The sequence below is a fragment of the Fukomys damarensis genome, unplaced genomic scaffold (genome assembly GCF_012274545.1).
Source record: "Fukomys damarensis isolate Sample0158 unplaced genomic scaffold, DMR_v1.0_HiC HiC_scaffold_15, whole genome shotgun sequence".
Lineage (NCBI taxonomy): Eukaryota > Metazoa > Chordata > Mammalia > Rodentia > Bathyergidae > Fukomys > Fukomys damarensis.
The window spans coordinates 19,750,223-19,773,048 of NW_022900927.1; the positions used below are offsets into that span (position 1 = coordinate 19,750,223).

General features: G+C 51.3%; 3 protein-coding genes across 17 annotated transcripts in view; 1 reads left to right on the forward strand and 2 right to left on the reverse strand.

Moving 5' to 3' along the window:
• The window catches only part of Map3k12 (mitogen-activated protein kinase kinase kinase 12), a 19,819-nt gene extending 10,749 nt beyond the window's left edge, over positions 1–9,070 (reverse strand). For 2 of the 8 annotated variants that reach the window (XR_777339.3, XM_010609336.3), the window contains exon 1: positions 7,525–8,099. The gene's annotated coding sequence lies outside the window, so the exon portion shown is untranslated. Of the gene's footprint in view, positions 1–4,294; positions 4,426–7,524; positions 8,100–8,947 lie in introns of those variants that run through there. The other 6 variants (XM_010609327.3, XM_010609334.3, XM_010609328.2 and 3 more) reach the window with 5 other exon arrangements.
• Tarbp2 (TARBP2 subunit of RISC loading complex) lies at positions 8,974–22,769 on the forward strand. Of its 8 annotated transcripts, none has more exons than XM_010609319.3 (11): positions 8,974–9,356; positions 9,897–10,066; positions 10,782–10,884; positions 11,525–11,620; positions 12,317–12,389; positions 12,726–12,843; positions 13,144–13,271; positions 13,647–13,848; positions 13,995–14,096; positions 17,176–17,320; positions 17,449–22,769. In XM_010609319.3, exons 1-11 carry the CDS (start codon positions 9,304–9,306, stop codon positions 17,489–17,491), a joined length of 1,233 nt encoding a protein of 410 aa, XP_010607621.1. In that variant the 5' UTR covers positions 8,974–9,303; the 3' UTR covers positions 17,492–22,769. The 8 variants fall into 8 exon arrangements, with proteins under 8 accessions (XP_010607621.1, XP_010607628.1, XP_010607625.1 ...); XM_010609323.2 differs by having other exon boundaries at positions 9,282–9,356; positions 9,902–10,066; XM_010609321.3 differs by lacking the exon at positions 8,974–9,356 and adding an exon at positions 9,468–9,602.
• On the reverse strand, positions 14,678–16,428 carry Npff (neuropeptide FF-amide peptide precursor). Its single transcript, XM_010609318.3, has 4 exons — positions 16,350–16,428; positions 15,316–15,433; positions 14,971–15,092; positions 14,678–14,849 (listed from the first exon to the last, which is right to left on the reverse strand). Exons 2-4 carry the CDS (start codon positions 15,415–15,417, stop codon positions 14,750–14,752), a joined length of 324 nt encoding a protein of 107 aa, XP_010607620.1. The 5' UTR covers positions 15,418–15,433; positions 16,350–16,428; the 3' UTR covers positions 14,678–14,749.
• Positions 22,770–22,826: the final 57 nt, after the last annotated feature.

The following is a 22,826-nucleotide window of genomic DNA, read 5'->3' on the forward strand; positions in this document are numbered from 1 at the left end:
ACCCCGCTTGCGGAGATCTTCGGCTGGGGCGTGGGGTGAAGGGAAAGCACTGGGGCTGGAGAGAGGGGTCTTGGGGTGCCCTTCGGGGTGCAGTGCCACAGAGACGGAATTGAGCTGGGAAGACAGGACACAGAAAGGGCGAAGGGCACAGCCAGAGGAGGACTAGCAGAAGACACAGAAGCCAAAACGTGAGGCACCGGAGGGTCAAACCTGAAGGATGGATTGAAAAGCTGTTTTTTTCGTTTGTTTACGCAGGGGAGCTTGAGAAAATGGAGATGAAAGGGTAATGAAAAACAGGATCACCTGTCCCATCAATTTGTTTTCTGTGTAGAAGCTGAGTTTTGAGGAGCACATCTGGCTATTTTAAGGGATTTTGTAACTATGATCTATTTGGTTAGCAACTAGGTTTAGGCACAGAGAGGGTGACAAGCTCAGGGACATTTGCAGCAAGACTTCCTTCAGTTCATGCGCCTCCCCAGAGGCCTCTCCGGTATCCAAGACCAGCAGCTAGGGAGAGAAGCCATTTCCCCTGTTTGGCTTTTAGGGCAGTGGGAGTAGCTGAGGAAGCAAGAGCTGGGACCAAAGGAAAGGTAGCGAACCTAGCCAGGACCTGTCCACGCCCACTCCATTTCAGGCTAATGACAGCTCTTCCAAACTGACCCAGAAAGGGGGGTGTGTGTGCTGGGTCCTTAGGGAGTCCCAGTGAACACTCCCACTCCCATCCTGTTTCCTTTTCTCCAGACCTGCCAGCTGGGTCCCGCTGCCCTCCAGCTGGGCCTTGGCGCCAGGGCTTTGGGGGATAGGGATAGGAGCCCCTGGCCCAGACATTCTGTCACCCCAGGGGAGGGAAGCTGTCTCACTGGCCATCAATTATGCAGAGCATGGAGGGGCAGGGTAGGGATGTGATCGGAGGGGTGGTATCTCCTGTTCAGTCCACCATATTTAGGAAATGTTGACTGCATTTGCTTCAGATTGGGTGAGGGTCAGTGTGGTCTCTGAACCACACATCTGCTGGGGGAGGGAGCTCTGTCGATACTCCAGGAGGCCTTAATTCAGTTGCAGCTAGGAGATTCTGGGACGTGCAGATGGTCCCCACAGTACCCTATAAGGAATTATAGTGTAGAATGGTAACAGGAAGTCATTTCCACCTGTTCCTGTATCTAGGTTCTCTGAGACAAGGAGGCCTACAGCAGGTGAACCCTCTGAATTCCCTCTGGCTCCTTTCTGTTCTAACAGCAAAATCTCAGGGCAGTGCTGCTTGTCTGGCTGTCTTGTGGGGCTCAGGTCAGAGGCTCAGCCATTTGTCTAAGCCTTGGGTTGACGCACTCTCTGCTCTCCACTATCTCAGACTTCAACAAAAGGAGGAAGATAGCCAGGCATGGTTATGTATGTTTGTAATCCCAGTTCTCTAGGAGGCTGAGGCAGGAGGATCACATGTTTGAGCACAGCCTGGGCAATTTAGCAAGACTTTGTCTCAAAATAACAAGAGCTGGAGATGCTTAGTGCAGAGGCCCTGTGTTCAATCTCCAGTACCACAAAAATATAAATAAAAAAATAGGAAGATTCCCCTCTTTTTTTTTTTTTTGGTACTTGGTACTAGGTATTGAACTCAGGACTTTGCGCTTTTGAGGCAGGTGGCAGCACCACAGAGCTAAATCCCCAGCCCTCTTTTCTCTTCTCTCCTGAGGTGCAGAGGCCTTGGGAATCCTGAGAGTGTGAAGGCCTGAGGGGTGGCAGCCATGCCTCCTGTCCTCTTGGCCGTAGCTTTTTATTTTCCTTTTACAGGATCCATGGGTCTGGCCCTACAGCTTGCCTAGGATGGGAAGCACAGCTCTTTTCAGGGCCTTGTGAGTGGGCCCTGCCTTTCCCAGAGAGGAGCTTCGTAATGTGGAGCTCACCCTAAATCCAAGTCCTCTGCCTCCTGCAGCTCAGGCCCTGGGACCTGTGGTGTCATACTTGTTCCAGTAAAGTGGGCAGTCAGGAGCTGAAGGAGGGCAGTTCTGTTCATTTAGAAATTCAATGCAGCTCTGGATTTGGAGAGAGCAGAGCTAGCACTCCAGTTTTGCTGCATCCATTAGAGTAAGCAGTTTCATCTCTGCGACTCCCAATACCACCCCAGGGGCAAGGAGGGTCTGAGATAAGACGACCAGAGCCCTGGGGCCAGCATCTTGACTTTTTCTCCCTGGATAGCTGGACATTGACCCTGTCTTAGTGGACCTGGAGAAGCCATCTCTTCTGTGTGACCAGAAAAAGGGAGAATTGGACTCCAAGCTTCAGTTTCACAGATCCACTTGGAATTTCAGGTTCCAGTGGAACCAGGTCATGGTGGTCATGGTTGTGCTAGAGCCTCCAGTTGCTCCCAATGAGATCATCTGTCCTTGCTCTGCAAACTCTGCCGTTCTGCCTCCTGTGGCCTGTGAGGCAAGGGATTCTCTTTTATTTTTTGGTACCGGGGATCAAAGAACCTTGCGCTTGCAAGGCAGGGGTGGAACCACTGAGCTAAATCCCTGGCCCTGCAATTCTTTTTTTGAGACAGGGTCTTACTATGTAGTTCAGGCTGACTTTGAGCTCACTATGTAGCAGGGTCATCCTCCAGCCTTAGCCTTCAGAGTGGGGGGCACGCCTGGCTTGAAGCTATGTACGTTTTAATGGAAATGGATGTGCATTTTAAATATTGGGCTGGGGATGTAGCTCAGAGGCAGAGCACTTGCCTAGTATCTCGCAAGACCCAGCACCACAAAAACAAAAACCCACAAGCTGGGAGTGGTGGCGCATGCCTATAATCCCAGCACTGGGAAGTCTGAGGCAGGAGAATCACTGTGAGTTTGAGACCAGCCTGGGCTACATAGTAAGTTTCAGGTCAGCCTCAACTACACAGTGAGACCCTGTCTCAAAAAAACAAAAACACAAACAAAAAGCAAAACAAAACAAAAAAAGAGAAAAAAACACACAGAAAGAAATCCACCAAAATCTTAAAAAGGGTACCAATGTATAGGAACTGCTACATAGGTGGAATTATGGATGTTTTCATTTTCTTCTTTTGGCTTACTTATATTTTCTAGTATTTCAGTAATAATTTTGAACTGCTTTTATATAATTTACTTACTTTGTAGTACTGGGGTTTGAATCCAGGACCTTCCCACTGGCTACATCTCCAGCCCCCCACCCCCTGCCTTTTCTTTTGAGGCAGGATCTCACTTACTACATTGTCCAGGCTTGACTCTAACTTGTCATGCCCTGGTCTCAGCCTCCCAGAATGCTGGGATTATGGATGTGTGTCACCCAGCCCAGCTTTGAATTGCATTTATTTATTTATTTTTGGTTACCAGAGTCTAACTCAAGACCTTGTACTTGCTAGACAGGTGTTGTACTGCTGAGCTACATCCCCAGCCCTTGAATTGCTTTTGTCGTACTTTTTTTTTTTGGTACCAGGGATCAATCTTGGGTCCTTGTGATTGCAAGGGAGGCAGCAGAACCACTGTGCTAAATCTCTGGCCCATAAATTGCTTTTAAAATAAGACATAAAATTAATTAATCAGTGGTCCTGGAAGATTCACCCCAAGAGTGTTTTACATTGAGATACATATCTAGCCTTTTATTTTTAAAATCTGAGATAAGGTCTTGATAGATTGCCCAGGCAGGACTGACTTGTGGTCCTCGTCCTTCAGCCTCCCAAGCAACTGAGATTACAGGTGTGTGCCACTGTGCCAGGCACCCCACCCTCTCTTTATATATAAATATATATATTTTTTAAAAAATTTCTTTTTTTTGGAGACAGGGTCTTGCTATTCCAGGCTGGCCTTGAACTAACTACGTAGTCCAGGGTAGCCTCAGCCTCCCAAATGCTAGGATATAAAATATATTTTAAATTGAAGAAGAGAACATAACATTTATAGTGTCCATCCACTCCTGTCCCCTTGCTTAGGACAGCTGTACTATGAAGGGAGGGTGATGGTTTAGAAGAAAGACACAGCCATCAGAATCAGAGAGGTCAGCTGAGGTCTTACCTCTGCTCCTGACCTGTAGTATGAGACTTTAAAAAAAACATTTTTCCCCCCAGTACTTTGGGACTGAACTCAAGAACCTTGTGCTTGCAAGGTAGGTGTAGCTCTATTGAGCTAAATTCCCAGCCCTGAGAATTTTGTTTTTTGTTTTTATGAGACAGTGTCTCTTTATGTAGTTCAGGCTGGCTTTGAACTCATTAGGTAGCGTAGGCTGGCCTTGAACACACAGAGATCCTCCTGCTTCAGCCTCCCAAGTGTTAGGAGTACAGAAGTGTACCAACACAACCCACCTTTTTCTGGGGGGGGGCACAGGATCTCACTATGTAGTCCAGATTGGCCTTCGACTCTAAATATTGGAGAGTTTAAACTTGCAATCCTCCTACTTCAGCTTTGAGTGCTGGGAATACAGGCACCTGCTGGGAATATAGGCACATGCTACAGTGTGTTTTCTCTCTCTCCTGCTCCCCCCCCATTTCTGGTGATTAAATCCAGGGCTAGGGCTTGCACTAGATCTTCATCCCTTTCTTTTTTGAAGACAAGTTCTCACTAAATATTTAAACTGCCCAGGCTGGACTCAAACTTGTGATTCTCCTGCTAAGGCTCTCAAAGTGGTAGGATTACAAGGCTTCTTTTAATTTTTAACTTTCTTTTTATTTTTAAGTGCCAGGGATTGAACCCAGGACGTTCACATTGAGCCATATCTTTAGCCCATTTTTATTTTTGAAAGAAGGTCTTGTAAGTTGCTAAATTGCCCAAGCTGGGCTCAAACTTTCACTCCTTGTGCTTTGGCCTCACAGAGTGAGTGCTGTGCTCACAGGTGTGAGCCCCCACAAAGAGCCTGTGAGAGACTCCTCAGCAAACCTGTTTATCACTGAATGGGAACAGTGGTAATACAGGATATAATGTGGTGGGTAAGGACACAGCTCTGGGTCAGACAGACCTGAGTTCAAATCCTCACTCTTCCTACACACTAAGGCTTTGATTTTGAATAAATAACAAATTTCAGTTTCCACATCCTAGAGCAGAGAGAATGACAAAACTTAGTCTTGTTATGAGCATTACAGAGGTAATCAAAATAAAGTTCCTGGCCCAGCACCTGGCACACAGGAAGCTCTCTATAAACAGCAGCCACATGGACAATGTCTAACATGAAGTAACAGACTTAAAAAAAGCGATTTCCTCCCCTTTCCATTTTCTTCCTCAAAACAAGCAACAGTAGAGAGGGTATGGATGGAAAGGGTGGTGGGGAAATGAAGGAAAGGAGGAGAGCAGAGAAGCTGAAGGGCCAAAGGCTGTCTCCTGAGAGGCCCCCTCTCCCCTGGAACAGGCCTGCTGCCTCTCCAGTGCACCCACAACTCCAGCCTTCTGGGAGTAAAATAATCAGACAGATCGTCTTCAGGCCACCACTCCTGAAGCCTCAGGGTCCTCCTGTTTCCCGACACAGACTCCCAAAGAAGCTGATGCCTACCTGCCTGCCCAGACTCAACGGAGGGAAGAAGAAGGGCTATGAAACTAGGACTTAGGGTCCTTTTCCTGGGAACACCAGGCTCTAGCACTTTCCCACCAGCAAGGGAAAGACCATGAACAACAACTGATTTGTTTTGGAGTACTGGGGATCAAACCTAGGGCCTTGGAGGGCCAGGGATTTAGCTCAGTGGCATAGTGCCTGCCCGGCAAGTGCAAGGACCTGAGTTCCATCCCTGGTACAAAAAACAAAACCCAAAAAACCAAACCAAACCTAGGGCCTTGGGTATGCTAGGCAAGTGCTCTTTTACCGACACACACACACACACACACACACACACACACACACACACACACATAGTTTTTGCGGTAAAAGGGATCAAACTTAGGATCTTGTGCTTGTGAGGCAGGCATGGTGTCACTGAGCTAAATCCCTGGCCCTAAAATAGTCTATTTTTGAGGCAGGGTCTCATTATGTAGTTCAAGATGGCCTGAACTATGTAGTCCAGGCTAGCTTTGAACTCTTGGTGATCCTCCTGCCTCGGCTTCCTGAGTGCTGGGGTTATAGGCATTCACCAGCACACCTGGCCCACTGACCTATATTTTTGAGGCAGGGTCTTAGGAAGTTGCCCAGGCTGGCCTCAAAGTTTCAATCCTTCTGTCTTAGCCTGCTAAGTAGCTGGGATTACAGGCATATACCACCACATCCGCCCAGGGATTGGTTTTTGGAAGGGTTCCGCTGTCTTCAGTTGTAAGGAATACCTAGGAAATCCTGAAACAGTTCCTTTAATTTCTTGCTCCACCACTCATAACTGGGTCTCACAAAGGGATGGCCACTTATTTGTGTGTTTTCGTGTGTGTTGGGAGCAAGGGTCTTCCTAGCACTACCTCAGGCAACAGCGTGAGTGGCTGGATGCATGGTAGACTTGTGAGGGCAGACTTTCTCCCTCCCGTGGGAGATAAGGAGCAAGGGCCCTTCAGCTCCCTGGACAGGAAGGCTCAGGGGCACTGGGCCCTTTCCTTCCTGAGTCCCGTCTGCTGACCTTGGCTTGGTATGAATGGAAATCAGAGCTCCCAGAGCGATGGGCCTGTGAGTTGGAAGGGAAAGGGTGTTTAAAGGGAGGCAGGGAGATGCTGAATGGGTTGGCAGGGACGCTGGGTGGGGTGAAGGTCTGGGGCACTCCCTTCCAGGTTAAGGGCCAAAGAGGTATCAGAAGCGTGAGCTAAGAGGGGAGATTCCTCCTTCACTTCCAAAGGGCATCTATTCCGCCCCACTGCCTAGGAGCCTTGACCCCTTCTGTTCCTTCCCCCAGTGGAGGCCATGGTTGTCAGTGAGTCTCAACTCTGTAAAAAGGATTTTTGTAGGGTTTAAGCCGAGTCTGAGGAGTGAGGGGAAGAGAGGAGGTTGGTGAAGGGCCTGACCTGGGGAAATGGGTTCAGGGACCCAGAGTAGTTGGGGAGAGAGGGGGAAGAAAGCTACACATGAATGGGGGAGGGGAGGATGCAACAGCTGGATGGAGAGGAATGCCACAGCTGGAGGGATTAGGAGCGTCACAGATGGAAGGGGAGGGGGTCCACCGCCAGGGCATCCAGGAACAGGTGCTGCCTGTGATCAGGTGGAGCCTGCTGTTATGTGGGGGAGGGGAGAGACGTGTGACACCAGGCCTTGCCCTTCCCTTCCCTTCGGGGAGCCAAAACTCTCCCTCCCCTTCCCTCTGCCTCTCTGAGGATAAGTGAGAGAAGAGGGTGTTCTCCAGCCCGCAAACCTTTTACGTCGGCCTCCCAATCACCCCACCCTTCTAATCCTTCCCAGCTCTGGAGGCCCTAGTCTCAGAGCTGGGCCGCTGCAGCCCTGGGCTTCGTTGCCCTCCTTCCCATCCCCACGGCGTCGGGTCCAGGTCCCCAGCTCCTCCATCCCCACAGCCTCATCATCCGCGGGCCACCTCTTCCCCCACCGCGTCACATCTATGTACATCGCTACCCTCTCTCCACGTCCAGACCCCAGACCCGGACCCATCCCTGCCCCCCAACCCCCACAACTCGGCCAGGCTCTCACCTCAGGGGCTCCGCGGCCGCAGCACAAAAGGCGGCGCTGCTGCAGCTCCGCTCCGGATGCTGCTCCCGCCTCCTCCTCCTCCTCCTTCCCTCCTCCCCCTACTGCCCTCGACCGGACCAGGGGCGCTGTCACAGGCGATGCTCTCGCGGCGTCCAGGCGCAAGGGTGTCAGCCCCAGCTTTCTGCCCCCAACCCCGGCCCCTAGCCTTGTCCTCTCGCAGCTTGAACTCCCGCTCCTTCCCAGGCCCCCGCCCCTGGCCCCCCGGGACGGACACGCCCTGGGCGGGGGATGCTGCGCTGGAGCCGCCGGCCTCTTAAAGGAGCCCGCTGCTGCCATCCGTGGCGCTCCAGGCTGGTCCCTGGCCCACTCCGGCCCCGCGCCTTCTTGCTGAGGGTCTCCCACCGGCGGTTCCACCTCAGGCCCTATGCTGACTCCATAGGAACAGCCTATGACCCCTTTAGTCTCTTTCTATACCCAGAGAGAGCAGCCCCTCGGGTGGGATCCCCAGTGCCCCGGCACTGCTCCCCGTCAAACCGATCTTGCCAGCTCTGCTTCCCTTGGTTGTCACCACTCCAATTTCACCCAATTGGAATCTATTTAGCTGTGGGCCCCCTCCCCCTCCAGTGTTCCTGGATGACCCCTCATTATCATCCCAAGATTCCTTCGGCCCCCCCCCCCGCCCCATTCTCAAAATACTTATTGCAATCAGACACTTTCCGCGATCTCTCTCCAAGGTCAGAAGATTTCCTTTACATCTTTCAGCCCAGTGGTTGCAAGACTTTGGGGGAGGGCACGGGGCTCTGCACCAGTGGACCAGTCTTTTGCTGTTCAGCTGAGACTGAAGATTCACAGCAGAGGCAATGATACCAGGTGCCAGGACCGCTCTAAAAAGGCTTTAGAAAAGAAGCCAAACCCAACAGACTGTGTGCAGAGTTAATTAAAGGAAGGTCAAGGACAACCTAGGAAAAGGAAACGGGTTCTGTGACATGGAGGACCGAAGGCCAGGAGCTTATGCAGGGGTCGATAGAGAACCGTGTGACACGAATTTGGATTCACAACAGCCCCGCCGTCCTCGCGACTGAGGCAGAGAACAGCACCCTCTCGCGTCCAGGTAAGAGCCACCCTGACAGCAAAGAGCCAGGATCCGCCCGTAGCCTCCTGGGCCAATCAGAACCCTTCCGAGGAAGGAGGCGGGCCAGGAGGGGAGGGGCTGCCACTTCTCTTGTCCCCGCCCCTCTAGGCGAAGTAACCAATCTCAAAATGTCTAGGGGAGGTAAACGCAATCAGAGTAGTCAGTAATGCCGCGAAGCCTCCAGCTTGTTATACCCTGCCCCTCCAGCTACGACAAACAGGACGCGCAGCTGCCGGGTTCTGTAGTTTTCTAGGGTTCAAAAGGCCACAATCTCCAGTTGTTAGCCCTTACCGCCCCGCCCCCAGCCGGTTCCACTCCGACAGTACGCATGCTCACAGCCTCACTGTCCCAAGAAGAGGCGGTACCGTCCACCCACTGCTCTTAAACTTCTGCGAAGGTGTCCGCTCCTCCCAGAAGGCGGTGCGGGAAGCCAGGGCGAGCCACGCAGAGGCTTATGGGGCGGGTAGCTTCTCTCCCGATGGAAACTCATGAAGCTGGGTGGGCGGGGGACTCCATATCCCAGCATGCCTCGCGGCAGGCCCTACCGGCCGCGACTCCGGGCTTGGCCCCGGCCCTAGCTCGTCGGCGGTGTATTGGGGCGCGCGGAGGCTGTAGTCACGGTGGCGCCCGCGGGGACGGAGGAGGGAATGAGTGAAGAGGAGCAGGGCTCCGGCACTACCACGGGCTGCGGGCTGCCCAGGTGAGCCGCTTCGTCCTATTTCCTGCAGGGCGAAAAACGTAGTGCGGTGCGGAGGGGTAGCGGCGCGGCCCCAGCATGCACCTGGCCTGAGGGTTGTTCCCGGCAAGCACTGGGGTAGTGGGCAGTGGTTCCCGGCATGCACTGGGGCAGTGGCCACTGCCTCCAGCTCTAAATAGTGTGAGGTTGGCCTGGTTCCCAGACTGCACTGGAGCATTGGGCTTTATGCCCCTACATTCAGTGCATTTGGTGGGTACTGGGTTTCTGGCCTGCACCGTGTCAGGGGGTATGCCCTTCCAAGCAGCACTGTGAGCAGGATCCCTCGCTTTAATTGAGACAGGAACATTTCTCACCTGCCTTAAGGTAGAGGACCCTGCCTTTGCAGCTGCATCCCCACTTTGAACCCAGCCAGTGGATGCTCTACTGCCTGAGGCCCCCTAAACCCTATGACCCTCATAATGTGCCAAGGTCTGGTGTGGCAGTGCTCGGCCAGGTGGGTGCAGAGGGGGGAGGTGTGATGTGGGTCTGTGCCCCTCCCCCCAGTATAGAGCAAATGCTGGCCGCCAATCCGGGCAAGACCCCGATCAGCCTTCTGCAGGAGTATGGGACCAGAATAGGGAAGACTCCCGTGTACGACCTTCTCAAAGCCGAGGGCCAAGCCCACCAGCCTAATTTCACCTTCCGGGTCACCGTTGGCGACACCAGCTGCACTGGTGAGGAAGGCTTGGGCAGCCTGTCTGGGGTATGCATTCAGGGTCCCATGGCTTTGTATCTTAGAGTCTTTCTCTTCACGGTTCTCTAAAGCCAGCGAGGGAAGGTGAGATGTCAGGGGAAAGCCGCTGATGGGATTGGGAGAACAGGGCTGTGAGGTGGATAGGACTTCGGAGAGTTAGAGGAGTGAGTTACATAGGGATTTGACAGATTGTCATCGTCCCAGAGGAAAAGTGAAGGAGACACTGAATTCTCAATGGACACTTGGAGGGATGAGTGCTTGTTGGGCTGGGCTGTGTGCCATGTTGAACAGGAGGATACTGACTATCAGATATTGAAGGGCTGCTGCACCGTCCCATGCCTAGTAAGTGGCAGGGTAGGTCTTTGACTGCAGAGCCTATCCTCTTGTTCCAGCTTTCTATTTATTGAGGGAAAAGAAAGTACTTTGAAGGGGAAAATAAGCAGAGAAAGAAACTTCCTCTAAAGTATTTGAACTTAGAAGTACTGCTCCTTGTGGCCTAATTCTTGGAGCTAGTAGACAAGAGCCTTTCTTTCCAGCAATCGGTGGAACCTAATGCAATTTGGGCGTGGGTGGGTTGGGGTGGGTTAGAGGGGGGTTGGTTGACTTCCTCTGGCAGTGAGGAGAGAGGCGGTGGGATACTCGTGTATTTTCTGTCCTTCTAGTGACCTCCAGTATTGCCCACACCCCTCTCTCAGGTCAGGGCCCCAGCAAGAAGGCAGCCAAGCACAAGGCAGCTGAGGTGGCCCTCAAACACCTCAAAGGGGGGAGCATGCTGGAGCCAGCCCTGGAGGACAGCAGGTGAGGGAGGAACAGCCAAGACACCCTAGAAGCCCTTCCAGGAACCTAGGCCCTGCACCACTTCCTTGTGCCCTTAGTCCTGGCCTCAGTGACACTTGGCTACCCTGACCTGGCTCCTTCATGAGTGTTTCCCCTTGATTGGAGCTGAGTATTTCCAGGTCTTCTGATGTGAAGAATTCTCAGGGGAATAGCCAACCCCTTTGAGGGGTTTTGGGTGTAGTCGGGGGGAGCGGGTTAGGGAGGGAGGGGTAGAGGCTGAAGCTGACTTGAGTTGTTCCCCAGCATCCTCCTGTTTCTAGCAAGATGTCTTTCCCTCTTCCACATTCAGGGTGGAGGTTTTTTTTTTTTTTTTTTGTGCCGGGGATTGAACTCTGGTCCTTGCTCTTGCAAGGCAGGCCACCGAACCACTGAGCTAAATCCCCGGCCCTCAGGGTGGAGTTTGTTGTTCCCATGGTTCTTGGTGTCATACTCTTCTGGACCCCCTTTTCTCAGTCTTTTTGGACCAGAGTGCTTAGTAAAGGATCCTAGGAGGAAGAGCTGTTGTTGAGTCTCCCGAGAGTGGCTCAGATGAGGGATGAGTCCCCAACCTTTCTTTCCCTGCACATGGGTGTGAATCCAAGGCTCCCTTCCCCTCGGGAAGTTCTTTTTCTCCCCCAGACTCTTCACTGCTTGAGGACGCTCCAGTTTTTACTGCTGTGGCAGTTGCTGCTCCTGTTCCATCTGCTGTCCTAAAGAGGTATCTGAGTCCCCTGACTTCTGTGAGGGGAGAGAAGGAGGTTCTGGCTCCTGGCCCCATCTCTTAGACATGGTTAGGCATGAAGAAGCCTGAGTGTAAACAGAGAATGGAATAGTGGTGACCAGTGCTTAAAGAATCTGTAGCAGCTGGTAAGCTTTTGGGGCAGGAGGTAATGTTATTCACCAGTAGCCATATAGATGATGTTTAGCCATTTAAAGGTCTTTTGGCCTCAACCCTTATCCCCCTGCCCGGGGTTGGCCACATAATGGTCCTCTTCGAGACTATCATGCTTCTAGGGGTTGGCTATAAGCCCTTCTCCTACTGTCCAGGGGAAATGACACCAACTTTTCCAGAATCAGTGTGCCTGGGGGCTGGGCTTGGTGGCACACACTTGTACTTCCAGCACTGAGGCTGAGGTGCGGAGGTTGTGAGTTCAAGATAGCCTGGGCAAAGTAGTGAGCCCCTGTTTCAAGAAACAAACCAACCCCAAAAAACCAAGAAATACATCTGGAATGTAGAGGATGCCTCACCAGAGAGGGAAGGGGAGGATGCAGGAGAGTACAAGGCTGGATGTTTGGATTGATAGCTGCCTCTTGGTGGGGATGGGGAAGTATGCAGTGGGCAGCACTGGGGCTCTTGGGCAGCCCTGCAAGGAACCATTGCCTGCAGCTTTGGCCTGGGCCCTTTTTCCTTTAGGTGTCCCCCAGTGGAGATGCAGCCCCCTGTCTCTCCTCAGCAGTCTGAGTGCAACCCTGTTGGTGCTCTGCAGGTGCGCGCCCTTATAACCCATGTGTGCTTGTCTTCTCTTGGACCAGGGCCCAGAACGTATGTTTGTGGGTGGGGTGGGAACTCTGTGCAAAGCCCTTTCTGGATTCAAGTTTGTTTTTTTTGGGTTTTTGTTTTTGGTACTGGGGATTGAACTCGGGATCTTGTGCTTTCAAGGCAGGTGGCAGAACCACTGAGCTAAATCCCCAGCCCTCGAGGCCCTTTCTATACACTCTTTCCTTCCTCATATCTAGAGTCACAGCCTCCTGGGTAGGTATCAGCAGGGACATGATGAGTCTTTTCTCACTCAGCCTTGTGCTCCCTGTGTCTCCTTTCCAAGGAGCTGGTGGTGCAGAAGGGCTGGCGGTTACCAGAATACACCGTGACCCAGGAGTCTGGACCAGCCCACCGCAAAGAGTTCACCATGACCTGCAGAGTGGAGCGTTTCATTGAGATTGGTAACTAGGCAAAAGGGGGTTTCGCATCTCCTTTTTCCACAGCACTCCATCCCAGGGCACAAGGTGGTCCTTAGCCTTGCCCTGTCAAGCTATACCTTTCCTTGTTTTGTAGTCCCAGATTCTGGCTCAGAATCTTCTGGCTTCTTCCTAGCACTTTGTTTTTCCCCCTTTCTTCTGGCTACCCAGGTTCTCAGGTCCACAGGCAAGTCTTGAGCTCCCCTATCCATTTAACATCACTTAGGGGTGGAAAGAAGTCGTCTGTTGGGAATCAGAATCCAGCATTCCTCTCCCCACATGCAGGCAGTGGCACTTCCAAAAAGCTGGCAAAACGTAACGCGGCGGCTAAGATGCTGCTTCGAGTACACACAGTGCCTCTGGATGCCCGGGATGGCAATGAGGTGGAGCCTGATGACGATCACTTCTCCATCGTGAGTGGCTTGTGTGGGCAGGGCACTAGAGACTGGGTCTGACTCAGGAAGGAGCCTGTCTAGGTCCTGGGCCTGCTTCCTACCAGACCTACGGCTTCACAGGTCCTTGATTCCTGATAGCCTCAACTGTGTGCCCACTGATGAGTGCTGTGGGGGAGCTGGCCCAGGACTGGAGCCCACAGGCTCTGTTACTGGGACAAGAGTGTCTGCCTGGCCTCCCAGTCAGGGCCTGAAGTTGGAGTGTGGTATGCAGGGAGGCTGGGGAAGGCCAGCTGGGGGAGGCATCCTTCAGGCTTTTCTCTCTTTGGACATTGTGTAAATGCCTTGGTCCCACAGCCCCTAGTGGCACGATTCTCACTCTCCCCGTCTTGTCAGGGTGTGGGCTCCCGCCTGGATGGACTTCGGAGCCGGGGCCCAGGCTGCACGTGGGATTCTCTGCGAAATTCAGAGGGAGAGAAGATCCTGCACCTTCGCAGTTGCTCTCCGGGCTCCCTAGGTGCTCTGGGCTCTGCCAGCTGCAGCATCCTCAGTGAGCTCTCAGAGGAGCAAGCCTTCCATGTCAGCTACCTGGATATTGGTATGGCTAGTTGGGGAGCCAGGGCATGGTGGGACTGGACCAGAGCAAGTATAAGGGGGTCGGCAGGGGATGACAGTGTGGATGCACCCTTGCCCCGTGCTGGCTCCCCACCCACTACTGCCTCCTTTTTGCCTTCTGCTCTCCAGAGGAGCTGAGCGTGAGTGGGCTCTGCCAGTGCCTAGTGGAACTTTCCACCCAGCCAGCCACTGTGTGTCACGGCTCTGCGACCACTAGGGAGGAAGCTCGAGGTGAGGCTGCTCGCCGTGCCCTGCAGTACCTCAAGATCATGGCGGGCAGCAAGTAGAGCCCCAGCTGGACTCAGATATGTACCCTTTGCGCTTTCTGCCTCTGGGCCCAGGCATCTGCCCACTCTGGTATCCTGTGGAGGGGCCATTTCTACCTCTGACACAGACTGTCCTGAGGCTGAGGAGGGCACTGGGCAAGGAGCCAGGGACCACACGGCCTCAGTCAGCCTGGGATCTGTCCTCATTCTGTTGGTGATGATGAGTGGGAAGGAAATTGGGGGCTCTACTGAGTCCAGAATAAATGTGCACTCCTTGGTTTCTTAAGCCCTGTTCTTTGTGTGGCCCTGAGTTGTATGGGTGGCACAGATCAGCACCACACTCTTGTCCTCTCATTTTCTTTGGTGTCCCTCCAGTTTGAGTTTTCTCTTTGGTGGAGGCAGCTGGCTGGGGAACCCTCTCACTGCATTGCTGGAGTCTGGTGTGGTGAAGGTGGAGGGGGCAATGGTTTGTGCCCTGGGGCTCTCTTCCCAGCCCTTTGAAGGCTCAGCTAGACACAGGATTCAGAAGCAGACAGCTTTATTGAGGGTATGGGGAGGGGGTCACATGGGATTTTAGGGTGTGAGCTTTGCATGCAAACACATCATGGGGTGACACTGTTACTTCTTGCCAAAGCGCTGAGGGACAGCCAGGCTCCAGAACTCTCCAGCCCAGGGACTCAGCCGCTTGCTATTCCAGGCCCAGGTATTTCTGCCAACCCTGAGAAGAGATTCATCCCCTAATACAGCTCCCTCTAGTCTCCCCTCTGGAGCCCCCTTCGTTCTCTTCTGTTCCCTGTCCTTCCCAGCTCCTGCCATGCCCGTGTCCCTTTCAGACTCACCTCTGGGGCTGAAACAGGAAGGCTGGGCTCCAGCCAGTTCGCTCCATGGACTGGAGCAGGGAGCGCAGGAGGGACCCAGGGTTCTGGGTACGCTGTGGTGCGCCGAGTCCGATGTCTTTTTCCTATGGCAGGGGGTGGCAGGGAGGGAAAATGGCAAATGCCAGGACACTAAAGTCACAAGGGAAAGGGAGTGGCCTCTAAGGATAGGTTTTGGAGGCTGAGGTGCCACCTCCCTCAGATGTGAGACCAAATGAAGATCTTGGCAACCAGGGAGCTCTGAACTTAGAGCACAAGTTCCACGTGGGGCAGAAGAAAATGGTGATGTAGGACAGGGTGCTTGCTCACCACAAAGAGCTGGTCTCCGTCCTGGCCCCCTGGCCCTTCGGCATGGCCCCAGTCCATTGACAGAAGCAACAGCAGCAGCACCGCCGCCCGCCTGGAGTCCATGCTGCCGTCCTCCCTCCTGCAGGCACACCAGCCTCTAATACCTGCTGTCCCCTTGTCCTCCACCCTCAACAGCAGCCTGAGGGGGAATCTAGACAGGCACAGGCAGTGGAAATGCACGGCTCCATCAAGAACCACCTGGGATCCCCTCCCATGGCTCTCTTGGGATCTGCTGTCTCAGCCTCCCCCCCCAGCCCCTAAGCCTGGAGTTACAGACTTTATTAGATGCATAAATCTTGTCTCCAGAGCTCAAGAAGCATCATTAATTGCAGATGCTTTGTCAGCCAGGCTCTGGCGGGGGCCTTACCAAGAACCTCAGTCCCTCAACAGGTTGGAGAGCTTCAATTGATCAACTCTCTCTTCTAACTTGTAGACTAAAGCATAGAGAAACTGCCATTGGAGGGCTAGGTGTTAGGGCAAAGCTCTGGATTGCAAGGAGAGGGAAGGGCCAGGGTGACTCAGCTGGGTCCCTCCCTTGCCTGGGTTGGCAGTGAGAATCAGCCTGTTCCATTCCTGTTCACCTGGCTCTCGGAAGGTTAAACATGGAATCATTTCTCTGAGATCTGCCTGTGGATGGGATAATGAGATACAGGAGACTGAAGGGTTTTGGAGCCCACAGTGTGGATGGAGCCCACAGTGTGGACAGATCCCACCGTCACTGAAGAGCACTTCTTCAGTGCTGGCCTCTGTAGCTGAAGCTCTGCTGCCATCCTGTGGCCACTGCTGCTCACTGCCAGGTCCAACCATTTCCTTTTTCTAGAGCAGGACTTTAAGGGAGGAGGTAAGAGGATGGGGCAGCAGTCTGAGGCCCTGACTCCTAAGGGCAGTAACAGGACACCTTGGGGCTGCACTGTCATTTTGTCCCATCTCCCTGTCTGCACAGCTTCTGCCTGGCTGTAGATCTGATATACTGGAGAAGATGACAAGAATCTCACCTTAGGAAAACCCGAATCACTACTTCTAGGCAAGCATCGTTTCAAAGTCATCTGGTAGTCTTCTCTTGTCCTGCATCTCTCTTCCCCTGCATCCACGTGGTGTAGGATACCAACCTACACTTGAGGAGGAGCCAAGCTCTGGCTCAGCCTTCAGGCAAGCCGTTTACTCTTAAGCTTGATTCCTCACCCAGAACATGGGAACATCAAGGCACTGCGATGCCTTCTGGAATCCACTCAGCACAGGATCTGGCAGAGAGCAGGTTTCCTTTACACCCTCCTCCGGGAAACTTACCCTCAGTTCAGCACTGCCTTTGGATCATTTTCTCCTTGTGCTGAGCTGGATTCTGCCAGGCGTGTTTTCTCCCGTAGACATCACATGATAGCTTGTGTGTAAAAGTCCTTCATAGTTACTGTTCCACTCCGTAGTCTTTTGCTGGGGGGAAGTGCCCCCCATTTTTATTTTTTTGGTTTTTTGAGACAGGGTCTCACTATGTAGTTGAGACTGACCTGGAACTGTGTAGCCCAAGCTGGTCTCGAACTCACAGCGATCCTCCCGCCCCAGTCTCCCAAGTGCTGGTATTCCAGGTATGTGCCACCAAGCCCAGCTACTGTAGTTCATTTCTTAAAAGGGGGCATCAAGTTCATGGATAGCTGTTTCAGCATTATTTCTTGGTCCTAGTCTGTTCTGACACTGATCTGGAGGACCAGGTTGTGAGGATGGCTGGTATATTTCAAACTGGCTCTGGGAGGGATAAGAACTGTTTTATCTTGCGCTTTACTGTGTTACTAAAGAATTTACCATTAATGAAGGAACTTCTGTTTATAGGAAGCTGTTGTGACCAGCAAGTGACCGAATGCAGTATTCAGTGTTCCATCTCCCACAAAGCAGGCACCCAGCACCCTGCTGCTTCTCTCCTCATATCCCTGAGTACCGGTCACGAGGGGTCTGTGCAGAAGCTGCGTTCAGAGAGGTTGGTCTAGCTGGCTTCGTATGTCTAGGGTGGAAGTTAACCCTAACTAACCTGGTGCACGGCTTGGCCTTCAGGGTTGGCCTCTCACTTCCAAAACCTCAGTCTTGGCTTTGGTTTTTGACTTTCAGCAACTTCTTTTCTCACCCTTTCCTGGACTCTGTGTGCTCCTGACAACACAGTGAAGGCCACCATTGTCATTCCCATAACTAAAGGAAGTTCTGGCTATTTATCACAGTTGTCTACCAAACACCAGCCATAAACAGCTTACATCAGTTGTCTCCTATGGGAAACCTCAGAGGTACCTACTCTCTCTTTTGTCAAGTGCTTCAGCCTGGCCTTATCTTTACTTTTGATGGTAATTATAAAGGAACATCCAGAAGGAATTGTTAGTGATTCCCCTAGACCTCTCCTAACTTTCCCAGTTGCTAAGCTTCACCCATTTTTTTGTGAGTACTTACCTGCATGTCAACAAACTGCCCTTCACTTCCAAAACAACCTCTTGTTCCCTGCAGAAAGCTCCCCTTTCTGTGTGTGCACTCCCTAGTTGTGCTGTAAACTTCTTGAGGGTAGAGCTTTTTATTTTTTCCCAGTTGTTGGGAGGGTGTGGGGACAAAACACTGAAAGATAAAGAAGTGCTTGTCTTCCGACACCTGCACTCCTACCCTCACTATGCTGTCTAGTGTGTGTCCCCAACAAGAGGGGTGCTGGTCCCCAGGGCAGTTCACAGATCAGAACTGTGCCTGCTGTTAATGATGTGTAATTCATGTAAGTCACCCACCTTTTGTAGGCTGTCTTCCCTCTGTGGAAAGGGACAAGAATCCCTGTTTCCTCTGCCCTAAGAGTGGGACAGTGAGGAAGCTCACATATGTGAAAGGCCAGTGAGTCCCCACAAGAGTGGCCATGGGAACTGTGGGTCAGAGTAGTGAAGCTTCAGACAAACCAGTGGTTCTCTTGATAGTTTAATGTTACATTTGCAGCATAAATAAGGCACAATATATGTCAAGGTTGGCAAGGGAGGAAGGGAGGGAGAAGGCGTGGCTGCAGGGATAACTGCTAAGTGGCAAGGGAGAAGGAAGGAAGGCCCTTAGGGAGAAGAGCGCAAAGCCCCTGCCTCAGCCCGCCCAAGAGGTTGTGAGAGCCTGCTCACAGGGGTCATGCTGACTGGGGGGCAGCAAGGGGGATGCTGGGCTTGTAACAAAAGAGCCTGTAGCACTGTGTCCTTCCACCTGTCAGGATCCATCACTGGAGCCCAGTGAGACCAGGGCATGTGGAGTTCCTTGAGATGGAGAGGTGTTGCTACATGTCAAAAATATATAGATGAACAGAAATATAATCAGAGATACACACTGCTTTCTTCTTCACAGATAATATATGAGGATGCAGCAGCCTCCACTAGGGGCTGGAGGCTTATCTCCTCCCTGCCTGTAAGGGTGTGTGTGTGTGTGTGTGTGTCTGTCTGTGTAATGGGGCAGCCAAAGCTCCGGCTGGCCCTTAATGTAACCAAGGCATGAGTGACCAGTCTACAGGGGAATAAGAAGAACTGTCCAGACTGACACAGGGACAAGTTTTAGAGGTAAGACTAGAAGGAAGACAAATCTAGAATTTGAGATGAGTGATGTGGTTGTTTTAATGGTGTGAAGGGAGGGACTGGAAGAAATGGAAAAATATATTAGTCTTAAGGCAGAGAATTGTATTTAAAGAATCCTCAACTCCTTGTAAGATCCCAGCTTGTCCCTAAGGCAGTGGTTTACAAAAATTAGTGTGCATTAGAAGCACTTGGAGTGCTTGTTAAAACCCACCCCCAATATTTGTGATTCAGGAGGTCTGGTATGGGCTGAGAATGTGCATTTCTAGCAAGCTCCTGGTGATTCTGCTCTGCTGGTGGTCCTGGACCATTTTCTGAGAACTGCTGCCCTAAGGTAAAGTCAATGACACTAGTGCTCACAGCCACTTACAGCTAAAACACCAGTTACCAGTAGCTGGGGTGAGATATCTCTGTGCTGTCACCCCCACCCCCATTAACACAATAAGTCTTAGTAGCTACAGTACATACTTGCATCTACAAAGGACATAAGCTGCCTTAACCTGTCCGCCCTCCCCAGCCTTTTCTCATCTTGAGGTAGGATTTTACCCCAAAAAAGAATTCAACTGGTGCAGAGGGTGGGAATGTTGGCCAGCAGTCACCTATGATCATGCCTGCTGGGTCACCACCTGGGGTGGGGATTTATGTCTATGCACAGCCATCTGTGCAGATAGAATTCAGTTCTGTGCTTGCAAAAGGGTGAAGGCTTAAAGAAGCTGTAGTGGGGCGTGGGGAATCCTCACCTGTCCTGTTCTTCCACACCTCCCACCCGGGTCAAACATAAGTCTAAAGAAAGCAGAAAGAGCATATCAACAAAAGGCATATATGATACAGCTAGGAGGACTGAAATCTAAACAGACTGGTTATGAAATTTTTTTAAAAAAGTAACATACTTCCTCCCTGTGTATACAATGTATAATATTAATGGGAAATGATTCAGTGTGGAAAAAGTTACGAAAGGGAGATGTTTTGGTGGGGAGAGCTATCTCATGGGCTAGCACCTGTAAGGAGCCTCTCCCTGTGGAGTAAGGGACCCTCAGAGACCAGAGGAAGGATTTTTTGGTGTTTCGTGGTTCCCAGCTACTGAGAATCACTCCATCTCTGGGGATAGGATGGTGGCACTGGGACAGCAGGTCCTCAGGGAGACAGGCCAATCAGAAAAGAAGCTGAGAGCCACAAAACGGATAGGGAAGGCGGATGTGAAGATGAGTTTCAGTTGGCCCAGCTCCTCTTTAACAAATCCCTGTATATGATCTAGTGCTTAAGGCCAAGGAGAGTAGTAGACGTGGGAGGAAGCTGGATTTGGGGTATCCAACAGGAAAGAATGAGTAAAGAAGCTGTAGTCTTTCTAACCCTCCCTAAAAGGGTTTCTCAGCCTTTTCAGGTCTATGCAAGCTCTCTCTTAAGGGAGTGGGGCAGTGGCACTTGGAAGAGTCCCAACATAGCCACACTCAGCTCCTTTCTAAAAGGGTCCTCCTGGACGGGAATGAGCTCAGTGGTGCCACCACCTGCCTCGCAAGCGCAAGGTCTTGAGTTCGATCCCTGGTAATCCCCACCCCCCAAAAAAGACTCCAGGAAGCCCAAGGTCCTTGAGAGGGACTAAATGACACCCTGTACAATATCTGGAAGGAAAGATCAGAGGAGAGTGTCCATGTAGCTGGCAGCAATAACAAGGTAAGTGATGTTCTTAACTAAAAGTGAGGCTTCAGAGTGAGCAACTGCTGCTGTCAGTGAGACCCAAGAGCACCTACAGACCACCCTGGGGTTGTCTTGTACCATCTTCATTTCAGTGCTGCTAGGGTTCTAACAATGGCTCTCATTTAAATCCAGTACTAACTTGCCGCTGATAAAAATGAAATTAAAAAGAGAATTATGTATGGGGGCCAGGAAACTTAAAAAATACCTCTACAAAGATTAGCTGTCCAACACAGGAAGAGACTGGCAGGGTATGTGTGCAGTGACAAGCTGATTACTACCTTTAAAAACACTTGCAAGGGGAAGAAAGTGTCTAATGAAGAAAGCTCCTTAGGAGCCATAAACTTAGTTATGCTATAGGGCAAGGCTGCTAGTGGGAAATTAGGACAATGAGAAATGAAACAAGACTCAAAAACGGGGGAAAAAAAAAATCCCTGGGAGCAGCCATCTGAAGAAGTCCTGAGCACAAGTTACGGATGTGACTGTTTCAAGGCAAGCAAAGTCCCTGGTGGTGGGACTGCATTCTGACCATCTGCCATGCCATTTGCTAGTCAGATCACCTCAGGGCTGTTCCTGTTGGGTCCCTGGTGGTAGGGGACAAGAAAACCATGTTTTCTGTCCTTCGTCTTCACCAGGTGTGGCTTGTTCAGCACCACCTCTGAAGAGCAGGAGAAATTTAAAACAAATGCAGCAAAACACATCACCTAACTGGCTCACCAGTATATCATTCTAAGGAGATGGGAATCTTGTGGCTTAGAATAAATTTTCTCATTCCCCCATGATAGCCAGTTTTGGAAGACAAAATAAGAAAGGAAGCTGGCAGTTACTTCATATGTGTTTCAGATGGAGGCAGGAGAGATGGACAAAAGGACATTCTTGGCTTTGGAAGATAACAGCAGGTGGCCCTGGTATGATTGGAAGGACTTCATACTGAGGGGTTATTAAAGCTGACATCTATCCACAGGCCTCTGGCTTTGGATTGCTTCCTCTTGCCCTAGTAAAAACTGCATAGTTTAGAGCCAAGGGAAAAAAGAGAAGGGGAATGAATTTCTCCCCTTGAACCCAACTCCACAGAAAGAATGGCTGAGAGCCACAGTCTACAATTTCCTAGACAGGCCAGCCTTGGGCTTCCCTGCTGAGATTAGTACTGCACCTTCGCTCTCCCTCCCCTCCTTCCACCTGGTCTTATACACAAGAAAAGACACTCAGAACCCTGGCCACTATAGTTTTGGAGCTTTTAGGGGGAAGTACGTATTGCACTTTGGGGGCAGAACAGAAATGAAGGAGCTGTGCGGGGCCAGGAAAACCTAATATGTATACTAGGAAAGTAGGAAGAAAAAGTAGTCTAGAAGGGATGGGCACTGGTGAATCCAGGATATGGCTCAGAAAAGACACGTGATGCTGAGGGAGGACTAGCAAGAGAATGTGAGAGTACCCCGTGTGACAGTCTCCAGGAAGACTGACTGAACTAGTTAAAGCAGATGGAGAGAGGCAGAAACATGGACAGGAAATGAAAAGAGAGGCAGTAGCACAAAGATGACCAGAGAAGACAATATGCCTAACTTTGGCCCGTAAACTCTTGAGAAACAAAAGAATCAGTTAATCCAGTAACCTGATGGAACAAAATCCCATTGTTCCTGTCTGCCCTGATGATTACAAGTGAAGAAGGACGGTATCACTAGTCAGATCCCTGCCTAGTTTACTTTTCACTGCCAAGTGATACTTAACAAGGCCACAAAATGAGGTTGCCAAGGCTTAGTGGAGATGTGAGAAAAACCTCACCACTAGACCAGGGAAAGTCAAGTTAAGAGACAAAATGAGGTACCCAGATAGCTCTGTAAATGAAAAAGGACTAGAACTTGGGGTTTTGCTTGTTTCCTTTTGCCTTGCCTGTTTTTCTCTTTCATTTTTTTCAGTGGCAGGTAGGGAGAAGGAATAAAGCTTATGGAAGAGCTGGAAAAATACTGCTATTTCATATATCAAAAGTAACCTTATATTCTCCATAAGTGAATGTTTTAACTAGAATTTGGAAAGGGGGGAAAGGGGATAAATTAATAGCAACTGGGAGACAAAGTCCTGAGTCCAAGCGGGGAGGTAGGGATGGGAGAGTGGGTGATCTGCCATCAAATGGAGCCTTCCTCTGTCTAGCAGGAAGTGACATGCTGGTAAGGAACAGGAAGGTAACAGCCACAGCTTAGTGAGAAGAAACTGAGAAACCCCAAACCTAGA

What these genes read in the sequence shown, in the direction of transcription:
- Tarbp2 (XM_010609319.3), top strand. Translation starts at nt 9,304, where the DNA reads ATGAGTGAAGAGGAGCAGGGCTCCGGCACTACCACGGGCTGCGGGCTG. An exon ending in ACGGGCTGCGGGCTGCCCAG is followed by an intron (nt 9,357 to 9,896) that starts GTGAGCCGCTTC and finishes CCCTCCCCCCAG; the next exon opens with TATAGAGCAAATGCTGGCCG. An exon ending in TGGCGACACCAGCTGCACTG is followed by an intron (nt 10,067 to 10,781) that starts GTGAGGAAGGCT and finishes CCCCTCTCTCAG; the next exon opens with GTCAGGGCCCCAGCAAGAAG.
- Npff (XM_010609318.3), bottom strand. Translation starts at nt 15,417, where the DNA reads ATGGACTCCAGGCGGGCGGCGGTGCTGCTGCTGTTGCTTCTGTCAATG. An exon ending in ACGGAGACCAGCTCTTTGTG is followed by an intron (nt 15,093 to 15,315) that starts GTGAGCAAGCAC and finishes CCCCTGCCATAG; the next exon opens with GAAAAAGACATCGGACTCGG. An exon ending in TTCCTGTTTCAGCCCCAGAG is followed by an intron (nt 14,850 to 14,970) that starts GTGAGTCTGAAA and finishes ATCTCTTCTCAG; the next exon opens with GGTTGGCAGAAATACCTGGG.